The sequence below is a fragment of the Arvicola amphibius genome, chromosome 7, assembly GCF_903992535.2.
Source record: "Arvicola amphibius chromosome 7, mArvAmp1.2, whole genome shotgun sequence".
NCBI classification, from domain to species: Eukaryota; Metazoa; Chordata; class Mammalia; order Rodentia; family Cricetidae; genus Arvicola; species Arvicola amphibius.
The window spans coordinates 79,146,288-79,158,873 of NC_052053.1; the positions used below are offsets into that span (position 1 = coordinate 79,146,288).

Genomic DNA, 12,586 nt, shown 5'->3' on the forward strand with positions numbered 1-12,586 from the left:
GTTATCAAAGCAAAGGAGAATGGATCCGGGGAGAGGAGAAAAAGATAAAGTCATACTTTGGCCTGACAAGATGGCTCAATGGTGTCCTGAGGAGTGGAGTGCACATCCCAGGATCCATGGAACAAGCTGGTAGCCACTGTATGTCGTAACCCCAGCTTGAGTGGATGCAAGTCAGAAGGATCGCTGGGACTGTTGGTGTCCATAACATATGTCCTGGGGTCTGGGAAACAACCCTGCTTCAGAGGAAAATGTGAGCGCAATAGAGGACACCCTGCTTCCTCTGATGACCTCTGCCTGACTGATTTTCTGAAACACAAGTGTGCACACGCAGAAGGATACTTAAAAGGGGGAGCCCATGAGGTGGCTCAGCCAGTGAAGGCACTTGTGCAAGTCTGGCTATCTAAGTTAAACTCTCGAACCCAAGGAAAAGCGGGCAGAAAGAACTAACTTCACAGTACCGTCTGCTGACCTCCCCACATATACACACACAGTGAGAGATGAAATGACCATACTTTGCCACAAATAAGTGAAAAACTGAAGGATTTCTCTCTTTTAGAACTCACTATTTACCCCAGGCTAGCCTCAATCTTAGTGGCCAATCTCCTCCCTAACCTCTGCTACCCCACCATGCCTGGTTCACCAAAGTACAATTCTGGCCTGAAGGGATGGTTTAGCAGGTAAAGGTGCTTATTGTCAAGATTGGTCCTGGGATTGATCTCTGCAACCCACATGGTGGAAGGAGAGAGCTGTACCTACTAACTGTCCTCTGATGTCCACATGGGTGCTGTGTGGCATGCACGCACCCACACACACATGCACGTGTGCACATGAGCACACAAACTAAATGTAAAACAAATTTTTAATTAAAAATAAATTGTCCTTCATAAGCAGAAAACTAAAAATGGCAGAACTTCCGCAAACCTGTATGCATGACTAAACATTAACCACTTATTCCCCGCTAATTTTTAGCGTGCGTCTTGAGTGATTCCTTATTGTTGTCCAGCACTCACTGGGCAGTCATGCTTTCTGACAGTGTCAAAGGTCTTCCTTTTCACACCGTGGCAAGCTCAGGTCAGGATCCAAATGCCACTCTGCTTGGTTTCCATGGCTGCCCCTTGCCTTCCCTTTTCAATGTGCTCACGCGTGTGTCCCACAGACATTCTTTCTCAGACTCCCTGGCCAACTGACTCTCACTTCAATCCTAGTTCCTGTGGGTGGGCTGGCCCCTGAGTTCTGTGGCATGGTCTCCAGTGTCCCTCTAGCCTTCAGGCTGGAACTGCCTGGTGTGGCATCTGACCGGGCTTCTTAGGCATCCCATTTCTGGAACTCCATGGAAACTTCTTTGTTTTACAGAACTATATGTTAAAATCACAGTCAATAGAATATAGAAAAAGCCCAGGTGTGTCCATGGTCTGCCAAATTACCAGCAAATTCCAGGCATGAGCAGAACATCCCAACATCCTGCTCATGTTTACCATGCTTGGAGCCTCTGGGTCCAATCTCTAGCATTAGAAAAATAAACAGAATTAAAACACACACACACACACACACACACACACACACACACACACACACACAGAGCCAAAAAGTAATAGTGGGAGAAGGATCCTGGGGCAGAAGGTAAGAAGCCCTGGTTCTGACAGCTTTTACCTCCACGCTTTAGGGTAAATAGCCCCTCTGTACGTTAGTTTTTGCATTGGTTTTGGTACCAGTTCCTTGCATATGCCTCCCTCTCTTAACACCCTGAGACCTGTCCACCTCTATTTGAACTCTCAACCGACCAGCACCTGTATTTTAAAAAGAAAGCAGGGGCTGGAGAGATGGCTCAGCAGTTAAGAGCACTTGCTTCTTTTACAGAGGGCTAAGTTTGGGTCTCAGCATCCATATCAGGCTACTCACTAGTGTCTGTAACTCCAGCTCCAGTGATGTGACACCTTCTTTTGGACTCCAAGGGTACCAGGCAGACACAGGGCACACAGACATATATGTAGGGAAAGCACTCACACACATAGATAAAATAAAGCTAGAAGGAAGAAGGAAAGAAAGAAAGGAAAGGAGGGGGGAAAGGAGGGAGGGAGGGAGGAGAAAAGAAAGGAAGGAAGGAAGGGAGAGAAAGGAAGGAAGAGAGGAAGGAATAAAAAGAGTGGGACCTAATCTTTGCTGAGGGCTGTGTGTGTTGGTTTTGCTGAGGGCCATGTGCACTGGTGCATGCTGATAGGCATTAACTGTTGATCACTGATAAATTTTTGCCCCATTTTACGGCAGAAAGATGAATCTCAGTGAACTTAAAGAACTATCTTGTGGTCTCACAGAGAAGAAATAATGAACAAACCAAACCAAATTGGTCTGACATGGAAAGCTCATGGGTAACTGCACTTAGGAAGCACTTGGGTGAGTGAATGGGCAAGACGGCGAATGAACAGGTAAACAAATGGACAGGTAAGTAAATTCTCAAGACAACGAATGGACAAGAGAGCAAATGGACAGGTGAGCAAATGGACAGGTGAGCAAAAGGACAGGTGAGCAAAAGTACAGGTGTATGAATGGACAGGTGAGTGAATGGACAGGTGAGCAAATGGACAGGTAAGCAAATGGACAGGTGTGTAATGGACAGGTGAGCAAATGGACAGGTGAGTGAATGGACAGGTGAATGAATGGACAGGTGAATGAATGGACAGGTGAGCAAATGGACAGGTAAGCAAATGGACAGGTGTGTAATGGACAGGTGAGCGAATGGACAGGTGAGCGAATGGACAGGTGTATGAATGGACAGATGAGCGAATGGACAGGTGAGCCAATGGACAGGTGAGCCAATGGACAGGTGAGCGAATGGACAGGTGTATGAATGGACAGGTGTGAGAATGGACACATGAGCGAATAGACATGTGTGTGAATGGACAGGTGAGCAAATGAACAGGTGTGTGAATGGACAGATGAGCGAATGGACAGGTGAGCGAATGGGCAGGTGAGTGAATGGCCAACTCCATAAAAGAATCCATGACTTCACATGAAGGATGTTGAAAAGTCTTAGTAACTGGAGAACTACAGCATGTTTCTGTTGGGAGGACAATTCACCCCAAAAGACTATTTTTTAAAAAATAATTAATAGAATTCTAGCATCCAATATAGTGTTTTTAGAAAGTGGGAAGAAAAAAAATACCTGTAGACAATTCACAGGATTCTTATAAACAGATCAATACTCAGGAAAAAAGTAATCAGATAGCAGAATGCCATTTAAAAGGTTTTTAAAACTTTTTTTTATGTGTATAAGTATTTTGTTGGAATGTATGTCTGTGTGCCACATGCATACCTGGTACCAGTGGACACCAGAAGAGGGCATCGGATCTCTGGACCTGGAGACAGTTGTAAGTCAGCTTGTAGGCGCGCTGAGAAGTGAATCTGAGTCTTGTGCAACAGTAGCACCTTGTTGTAAAAGGAAACTGTGCTTTCATTTCCTGACTACCTAGACCCAAATAATTACACAGAAACTATATTAATCACAACACTGGCCAGTGGCTCAGTTGTATTCCTAGCTAGCTCTTATATCTTAATTTAATCAACTTCTATTATTCTGTGTATTGTCATGAGGCCATGGCTCACCTGTAAAGTCTGGGGTCCTCTTTCAGCAGCTGCATGTCATCTGCCTGACTCCTCCTCCTTTCTCCCTGCATTCAGTTTAGTTTTCCCACCTTCCATATTCTGGCCTGCCATAGGCCAGAGCAACTTCTTTCTTTATTTTTTAAAATATTTATTTATTTATTTATTCATTATGTATACAATATTCTGTCTGTGTGTATGCCTGCAGGCCAGAAGAGGGCACCAGACCCCATTACAGATGGTTGCGAGCCACCATGTGGTTGCTGGGAATTGAACTCAGGACCTTTGGTAGAGCAGGCAATGCTCTTAACCTCTGAGCCATCTCTCCAGCCCCAGCAACTTCTTTGTTAACCAATAATAGTAAAACATATTCACAGCTCACAGAGGAGAATCCCACATCACCTTGTACTGCATGGCAGTAAATAAAACTAGCCTGGCACAGGAGCAGGCAAACTAACGAATCAGGGGATCGGGACCCACCCTATATCCAGTTCCTAAAGAATGCCTACAGCAGGAAGACAAGGATGATTGATTGATGATGGTACTGTTTTAAAATTAAGTAGATGCCATTCCTATGTTCAATAGCAATGTCTCAATGCTCCAGGAGAGCTAGAGATTAAAGAGAAAATGAAACTATGGGGTGGAGAGACAGCTCAGCAGGAAAGAGGTCTCACCGCTTTTCCAGACAACCTGGGTTTGGTTCCCAGCTCCCATAACTGCCTGCAACTCCATTTTCACACGACCCGGCACCTCTGGCTTCTGCTGACATTCTCTTGTGCACACATGCAGATACACATACATACACACAACTAAAACTAAAGAAAGAGATAAGTAAAACTGGACCTACAGATGCTGTATCAGGCCGACCTACTAATTTGATGTGGCATGTCTCTGGCATGTCTTGAGGCACAGTCTAGGGATCTGCACCCTACCCAGTAGCCTGTCATGCTACTAAGTTAGTCTTTGGAAGAAAAACATCTGCCTACACACACTTGCTTTTTCCAAGGGATATTTTGGAACAAAGGGTTATGACAGATATATATATATATATATGTATATACCCTTTTCATTAGTTAGCTCAGTAATTTGTGTGCATCATTATGGACAAGCCCAGACCAGGATGTGTTTGGAGGTCAGAGGACAGTTTGGAGGAGGTTTCCCATCTCTTCTACCCCACGTGTTTGGGAATCAAATTCTGGCCATCAGTCTTGGCAGCAGGCACTTTTACCAGCTGGGCTGTCTATCTTGGAGAAAACCACACTTGGTAAACTCGGGAGGACTCAGAGCTCCAGAGCCAACAGGTCTGTGTCTGTAGGTTGTGCTCTGTGGCTGTCTGTGAGCCCTCATTGCTCAGGTGCACACCTTCCATCCTCCCTCCACCACTCCCTCCCTCTCTTCCTTCTTCTGGGCTGGAACCCAGGGTGTTGAGCAGCTAGGCCAAGATTCTACCACTGCTCCACACATCCCTACCCAATGACTGTTTCTTCATCAGCAAATGAATCTTCAGTTGAAGCAGTTGTGGAGACCAGAGAAGAGGGGGCAGAGACAAAATAGACAGCAACAGACGTTCAGGAAGCTCCCTTTCTACACTTACTCCTAGATAGGCATTTTGATGGAATTCATTTCCATGGGGGGCAGGGAGGTAATGTTTTACATTAATAATGATCTATACCGTCAAACGTATAACTGAGCTTCCCCCAAATTTGCCGTGCCACTTCAAAAACAAATCCAAGAAAAGTTACTCATCTGTCTTGCAGTCTCACCATGGTGACCAATTCAACTGGAACAGGATAAGAAGGGCCCCTTCTGCAGGTGGCCAGCTCTTCAGTTTGGACCACAGTTTATAGTTAGGATGGTATTTGATTCTGATGCTGGGAGGTGGGAAGGTGTGGGGGTCCCCACTTTACAAGTGAAGAAGAAAAACACCAAGTGAAGGAAGTGATCTGAGAGGCCAGCTAGGGTCACCAAGGGTCACCAAGCTCTTCACACACAAAGACCTAATTTCTTTTTCTTTTTTTTTTAAATTTTATTTTTATTAAAAATTTCCATCTCCTCCCCTCCTCCCACTTCCCTCCCCTCCCCTCCACCCATATCCCCACTCCCTCCCTTTCCAGGCCAAAGAGCAGTCAGGGTTCTCTACATTATGGGAAGTCCAAGGTCCTCCCAACTCCCCCCAGGTCCAGGAAGGTGAGCATCCAAACTAACAAGGCTCACACAGAGCCCGTCCATGCCATAGAATCAAAGCCCATAGCCATTGTCCCTGGCTTCTCAGTCAGCCTCCACCATCAGCCACATTCAAAGAGTTCGGTTTGATCACATGTTCCATCAGTCCCATTCCAACTGGTCTTGGTGATCTCCGGTTAGATCTGTCCCACCATCTCAGTGGGTGAATGCACCCCTCACGGTCCTGACTTTCTTGCTCATGTTCTCCCTCCTTCTGCTCCTCATCAGGACCTTGGGAGCTCAGTCCAGTGCTCCAATGTGGGTCTTTGCAAAGACCTAAATTCTGGCCGGGCGGTGGTGGCGCAGGCCTTTAATCCCAGCACTCGGGAGGCAGAGGCAGGCGGATCTCTGAGTTCGAGGCCAGCCTGGTCTACAAGAGCTAGTTCCAGGACAGGCTCTAGAAACTACAGGGAAACCCTGTCTCGAAAAGCCAAAAAAAAAAAAAAAAAAAAAAAAAGACCTAAATTCTGTGTCTCTCTGTCTCTGTTGTCTCTCTCTTCCCCTCCCCTTCTGTAAGACAGGAGGTGGCATTTGAAGCAAGCTTTCACTCTGTAGCCCAAGTTGGCCTGGGACTTCCCACGTAGCCCAGGCTTGGCTCCAACTCCCAGGGGTCCTCCTGCTCAGTCTTCTATTGCTGGGGTCGAGGGCATGAGCTGCTACACCTACATCCTCTTTTTCTTGTTAAAAATAGATTAGGGTGAGTAGTAAGCGCTGGGGTAATGGGCTCTGATGTTATCAGATGTTTGACAGAATCTCTCAGTCTATGGACCAGATGACCAGCTTTTGGAAGCGCAACGCTTGTGAGATAGAAGGAGTAGCCTGGCATGGACTGCAGTGGTGGAGAGTCAGGATTGTGGAGATTGGCACACGTGGGGAAGTTGAGATGGTGCTTAAACAACCTAACAGTGAGGTGAGGATGTGGCGCATGCTCACATGCTGCTCCAAGCTGTGGAAAAAGAGAAGAGGCCAGTGACAGAGAACTCCACTCTGGAACCTGGCCCTTCCAACAGCTTCATGGAGAACTGTAGTTTTTTTTTTTCCTCTTTGGGCGCCCACCACCCAACTCCCAGATAAACACACAGACTTATTTTTAATTATAGATGCCCAACCTTAATTTAGCTTATTTTTAAGCAGCTTTTCTTAAATTATCCCATCTACTTTTTGCCTCTAGGCCTTTATCTTTTTTATTCTATAATACTTTTTTCTTCTTACTTGTGGCTGACTGTGTGACTGTGTGACGGTGTGACTGTGTGGCTGGCCCCTGGCATCATCCTCTCTGTCTCCTTTTTTTGGCTCCTTTTCGTACTCACGTCTCCTATTTATTCTCTCTGCCTGGCAGCCCTGTTGATTTCTCTCTCCTATTGGCCGTTCAGCTCTTTATTAGACCCAATCAGGTGTTTTAGGCAGGCAAAGTAATGCGGCTTCACAGAGTTAAACAAATGCAGCATAAAACACATCTTTGTATCATTAAACAAATATAAACAGTTGTAACACATCTTCAACTAATTCTACAACAGGGAACTGACCATGTCAAAGAAGTCACCTTGTGCCATCACAGCTGAGGGTCACACTTCTTGCTTTTGATAACAGAATTTGTGAAGAAAATGAGTTTTAATAGTAGGTTAAAATGTAATAGGGGCACGTATGTAAGACACTCTATAGTTAAGAAGAGGGGATGGAGGAGGGCCATCAGTTAGGGTTAGAGGGTTAGGGTTAAGGTCAGGCACAGCTGGTCTTCATTGGTGCAGCTTCAGTAGAACCAGGTGGTAGCTGCAGCCTGGGGAGAAGATAGACAAGTTTGCCCTGGAGTCATGTGATACTTGCTGACCAGCAGAAAGAACCCAGGACGTGGGCTGGGGATGTAGCTCAGGGATAGACTTCTGCTCAAGCACTCACTTATACACTGGGGAGGAAGTGGCGCTCCAGGCTTTGTTGATAGCTATGGGAGGCCTGCAGCTTTCTGAATGGAAACAGAGGAGGAGTGGGTTGGGGGGAGGGGTAGGTGGGGAAGTGACTGGAGGGAATGGGAGGAGAGAAGGGGAGAAAACTGTGGTCAGGATGTGAAATAAATAAACAGCGTGGAGGTTTGAAACCAAAGTCACTAATACCCCTTATACACCATGTTTTTCCTGCCTTTATATACCTGTGATACTGTTACTTACAAACTGTGTGCAGGGAGAGCTTGGCAACCCTGATGTGGCATGGTTCATCCACAGCTCCACAACTTCCTTTGGATGCTTTGGGCTCGTTGACTTCTTCCTTCCATAATCATACTTTTACAAAGCTTTAGATTACGTATATTTGTTTATTTTTACTTTTTTAAAGTTTTATAGTATGTGTAGGGGTGTTTTGCCTGCTTGTATGTCTGTGACCAACATGTGCACAGTGCCCCTGGAGGTCAGAAGAGGGCATCAGATCCCCTGGAACTGAAGTTATTGGCAGTTTTGAGCCACCATGTGGGTCCTAGGAAGTGAACCCAGGTCCTCTGCAAGACAGGCAGTGCTCTTAACTGCTGAGCCATCCCTCCAGCCCCACAGTCATACTTTTTATATTAATCTACTACATTGATCTATGCAACTGTCAACATTCTACTATTTGAAATAAAAATATATTGGAAATTCTCCAATATTAGTGTACAGGGAGCCTCTTGAACATTTTAAAAAATGTTACAGCACAATTTCATGAAGGCTGAGTTTGCACCTTGGTCAGAAGCTACCACCAGGAGCTCCTGAGAGGCTTCCTTGTCCCTCCCAGTCCCTGCCTGACCGGATTTTACATAGATGGAGCTGGTCAGATAGCTTGACTGTGTAGCCATTTTGATTGATGACTCATTTATCTTCCAATCCTGGAATTTTCTTTATTTAGCTCCCTTGGTGCCGAACTGATGGACCTTAGGTTGTTTATAATCCTGGCTATTAGAACCATGGGAAGGATGCACAACCTTGTGAATGAGATGTACCTAAAAGTAGTTTCTTCTTAGACGTTCACACACACACACGCACACACACACACGATCACGCCAGTTGGATGCCGAGTTTTAACAGCATCACCGTCCAGCTGCCCTTGTTTAGCCTAATGAGGTTTTAGAGTGGGATTCCATTTCCTTAAAACAGCAAGTATCCTTAGAAAAGGCTAAATAAAGATGTGGACTTGGGAGGCTCGCTGGCATCTCCGATAGCTGTGTGGTAGAGGAGAAGTCACCCGACCTCTCTTACCCCCCATCTCCAAGGAAACAACCAGTTCCTGCTACTCAGAGCTGTGGTAAGGAGAGGGGCCCTCCTTGGAGTGAGTTTTCGAGGGGCCCAGAAGAAGCAGCCGCGGAAGAGCTTGCAGGGCAGCGATCTGGTCATGTCTTTTGGAGAGCAGTGTCCTTGGTACTTTTGCACTTTATAGAGCAGGTTCCTGTGCTAGAAAACAAAAAGGAGGGAAGGTAGAAGAGAGGAGAGAAGAAGCCTGGAGAAGAGAGGGGAAGAGAGGAAAGAGGGCTTCAGGGCCCATGTGAAGTCTACCATTCTTACTTTGAAGATCAGAGACACTAACTCAAATCAAAGCAAGAAAAAGCCAAGGAGAAGGAGATGAGGGCCGCCAAGGAGAGCCGTGCCCAATGAGGTTCTGATTTCACACAGCCTCCCTTCCTCTCCTCTACCCAATCTGCTCCTGCCCCACATCCTTGCTTGGGGGCATCCTGCATGTCCCTGGTAGTGAGTTCAAGTTCCTGCTTCTACAGGGCCTGACGACACTCCCCCTCGCGGGCCCTGCTCCGCCTAGGGGAGGCCCGGCGCCCCCCAGGACCGCGCTCTGCTGGGCTCCCCTCCCAGCGCTGAGCACTTGGCCCTGGCAGACGCCCCAAGATTGTTGTGAGGAGTCTAGCCAGTTGGTGAGCGCTGTAATCTGAACCAGCTGTGTCCAGACCGAGGCCCCATTTGCATTGTTTAACATACTTAGAAAATGAAGTGTTCATTTTTAACATTCCTCCTCCAATTGGTTTAATGCTGAATTACTGAAGGGGGTTAAGCGAAACCAGGTGCCGGCGGCAAGGGCTCTGCAGTGGCTCCCAGCACCCAGCACTGCCCCAGCCCTCGGTGCAGTCCACTCAGCCCCTCCGGAATCAAGCCGCCCGGGTCCTACGGCAGAGCCTGCCTTCCTCGAGTCGCCTCTCCTCCCGCGCATCTTGGATATGCCAGGATTAAAAAGGTAGGTCCGGAGGCTCCAGAGATTGTCTTTCTCCAGGCTCGGGAAACCTTACTCCAGACCTGATGGAGGAAAATGGCTATGGCTGAGATTCCGCCCGTGCCAGGGCGCTGGGAAAGAGTTTAGCGAGTGATGCAATGACACTTAATTACAAAAAGCTGCGCCGCTTGCTCAAGGTTCCATCGCGAAGCCTTCATTTGGGAGTGGGGATTTTTCTAACAGTGTCAGGAGCCAGCATCTCGAGAGAGGGCTGCAGACAACCTTTCTGTGTCATTCCTCTTTCTTTTTGGAAGGGGTAGCAACTTTTTGCGCACTTTACAAAATATCACACTACATATTTTTTTAAATTTGGGAAACCGCTGGCTAAGGCACCAGGCACCAGCAATCGCTTTGCTGCAAAGGCTGCGAGAGAAGCCGAAGCCGAGGGAGTCTCAGAACACTCCTGGCTGCGTTTGCTCTATGTGTGCGATTCACAGAGGGCATGGGACCCAGAACTTTTGAGCCAAGGAACAGTGGACACTGCAAACAGAGACGCACGTAAGCAAATGCTTTGCTGTTCTTTGCGGAAATTGCAATTCCAGTCAAGTAATCCTTGAGCCTTGAGGAACTTTAAGGATGACATCTGTTCTGCCTTTCTCCAACATCTCTTGAAAACATAGCTGCCCTGCACAGATCTGCACACTTTTTCTGCGTGTACTTGCGTGTGGGAGGGGTGCATGCATGCTAATACAAACTGAGCCGTATTATGGCAAGCCACGGCAGTATTGTCACCCTGCTTCCCAGACCAGCAATGCATTATCAGTGACAGACAGTTCTGAGAGCTGGAGGTTCTGTCTTCATTCACTTTCCTTTGGGGGTAGGGATGGGTGCTGCGGGGGCGGGGGAGGGGGATGGCAGACCCAGATTCCAAAGGAAAGCTTGAAACACAGATTCCCTTCTCCAGTATTAATTATGCTTCATTTTTGGAGGTTTTCTTTAGGGTTTTCATGACAAAGTACAGCTATTATTGATGTGAGTGCAGCAGAGCTGGGTACTGTTTCCTTCTGGAAAGCCTCTCCATTAGCCTGGAGCTTATTTTGCCCCCAGGACCCAGCCACAGCTCCTCCAGGAGGCTGGGCTTGAGGCTGGCTGGCCCTGGGTTGGCTCTTGTCTAAAGGAATGGGGAGTGGGGTAGGGGGAGAAGCCGGTAGGATTAGCGTGCCTTTTCCAGTTGCTCTTGAAGTCCACTGCATACAGTCAGGCTGTCCTGACTCCAACATAAACGAGACAGGATTTTATAACCCCCTGAAAGGAAACTTCATGTGAAGAAACAGGAAAACATTGAAATTCATAATATACAGACTGGAAAATAAATTTGTTATTGTTCTCTCATTCCTTCCAGATATAAAGTCTGGCTCTTGCAAATATCAAAAAGTCCCGGGATTTGGCTGTGCACTTTATAAGGTCAGAGCTGTCTCCAGTGTTGGAGAACCTGGCTCACATAGGTGGTTTAGACGAAACGGAAACGTGTCTGCTCAGGACTGGAGGCAGGAGGACATCTGCATCTTCCAGTACATCAGGCTCAGTTTTATCGGGATGCCGCTTTAATTCTGGATCCCCTACATACCTACTGCTGTTTCTCCTGAGCCATGTGACAGGGATGTCAATGAGTTTGTAATCTCTGAGCACTCATTCTGAGAAGGTGGGGACTATAGAGCCGTGGTGTAGGGTGGCTACAAGCCTCAGACTCCAGCCAGGTCAACCAGGTCTCCAAGTTCCTAGCCTTGCTGAGAGAGACATTCAAGAGCACCTCCTCCAGGATGCCGCCTCTGACTTTCCTGTCCCTCCCTCAGCCTGACTCTCGGCACACACTGAGTTTTCTAGCATTTTCATCAAAGTCAGCCCTCATTTCTGGCCCATGCTGCAAAGCATCTAGCTCAGGTGGGTGGCAGCTGCATAGCTCCTGCCCATTAGCTTAGCTCAAGCGGTGGCTGCCCGATAAATGCTAGCAAAACTGAACAACACTAGATCCCCGCTTCTGCATACCTTTTGCGTTGTGCTACAAGACTCTTTATTCTGAAAACAGCTCTTGTACCCTGCCCTGTGTTGTGGTGCACATCTGTAATCCCAGCATCTGGGAGGTGGAGGCAGGAGAATCAGGACTTCAGAGCCAGTTTGAGGCTAGCCTGGGCTACATTTGAAACCCTGTCTTAAAAAGAAAAAAAAAGCTGGCTGTAATGGTTTGTGGCTTGTAACCCCAACACTCAGGAAGCTGAGGTACAGCTGCTGCAGATTTGAGGACAGCCTGGGCCATTTTGTGAGCTGTAGGTCATCCTGGGCTACAGAGTAAGACCTTGTTTCAAAAGCAAAACAGCAGCCCCGGCAGCAAAACAAACAACAGAAGAAAGAAGGGAAAATGAAAGAAACTCTGTACCTATTAAACACTCTCCTGGCCCTGGGAGCCACCATGCTGCTTTCTGTTCCCAGTCTGAAAACTCTGGGTATGTGACACAAGTTGAATTTTGCGTGGTTTTGTGTGAGACCCACTCACTCCACAGCATGCTGTCCTCATGATCAGCCCTGCTGTTACACCTTT

The 12,586-nt window shown here is 47.2% G+C and overlaps 2 protein-coding genes across 4 annotated transcripts in view; both read left to right on the forward strand.

Annotated features, from left to right (window-relative positions):
• Trip11 (thyroid hormone receptor interactor 11) overlaps nucleotides 1-2,765 on the forward strand; it is an 87,580-nt gene extending 84,815 nt beyond the window's left edge. Inside the window, exon 23 of one of the 2 annotated variants that reach the window (XR_005286138.1) lies at nucleotides 2,266-2,765. The gene's annotated coding sequence lies outside the window, so the exon portion shown is untranslated. The remainder of the gene's footprint in view (nucleotides 1-2,265) is intronic. The other variant, XR_005286139.1, reaches the window with a different exon arrangement.
• A 5,506-nt stretch (nucleotides 2,766-8,271) lies between these two features.
• Nucleotides 8,272-12,586, forward strand: part of Fbln5 (fibulin 5) — a 72,028-nt gene continuing 67,713 nt past the window's right edge. The window contains exon 1 of one of the 2 annotated variants that reach the window (XM_038337720.1): nucleotides 8,272-10,014. In XM_038337720.1, the coding sequence (XP_038193648.1) occupies nucleotides 9,998-10,014 (17 nt within the window). In that variant the 5' untranslated portion in view covers nucleotides 8,272-9,997. Of the gene's footprint in view, nucleotides 10,015-10,102; nucleotides 10,549-12,586 lie in introns of those variants that run through there. The other variant, XM_038337719.1, reaches the window with a different exon arrangement.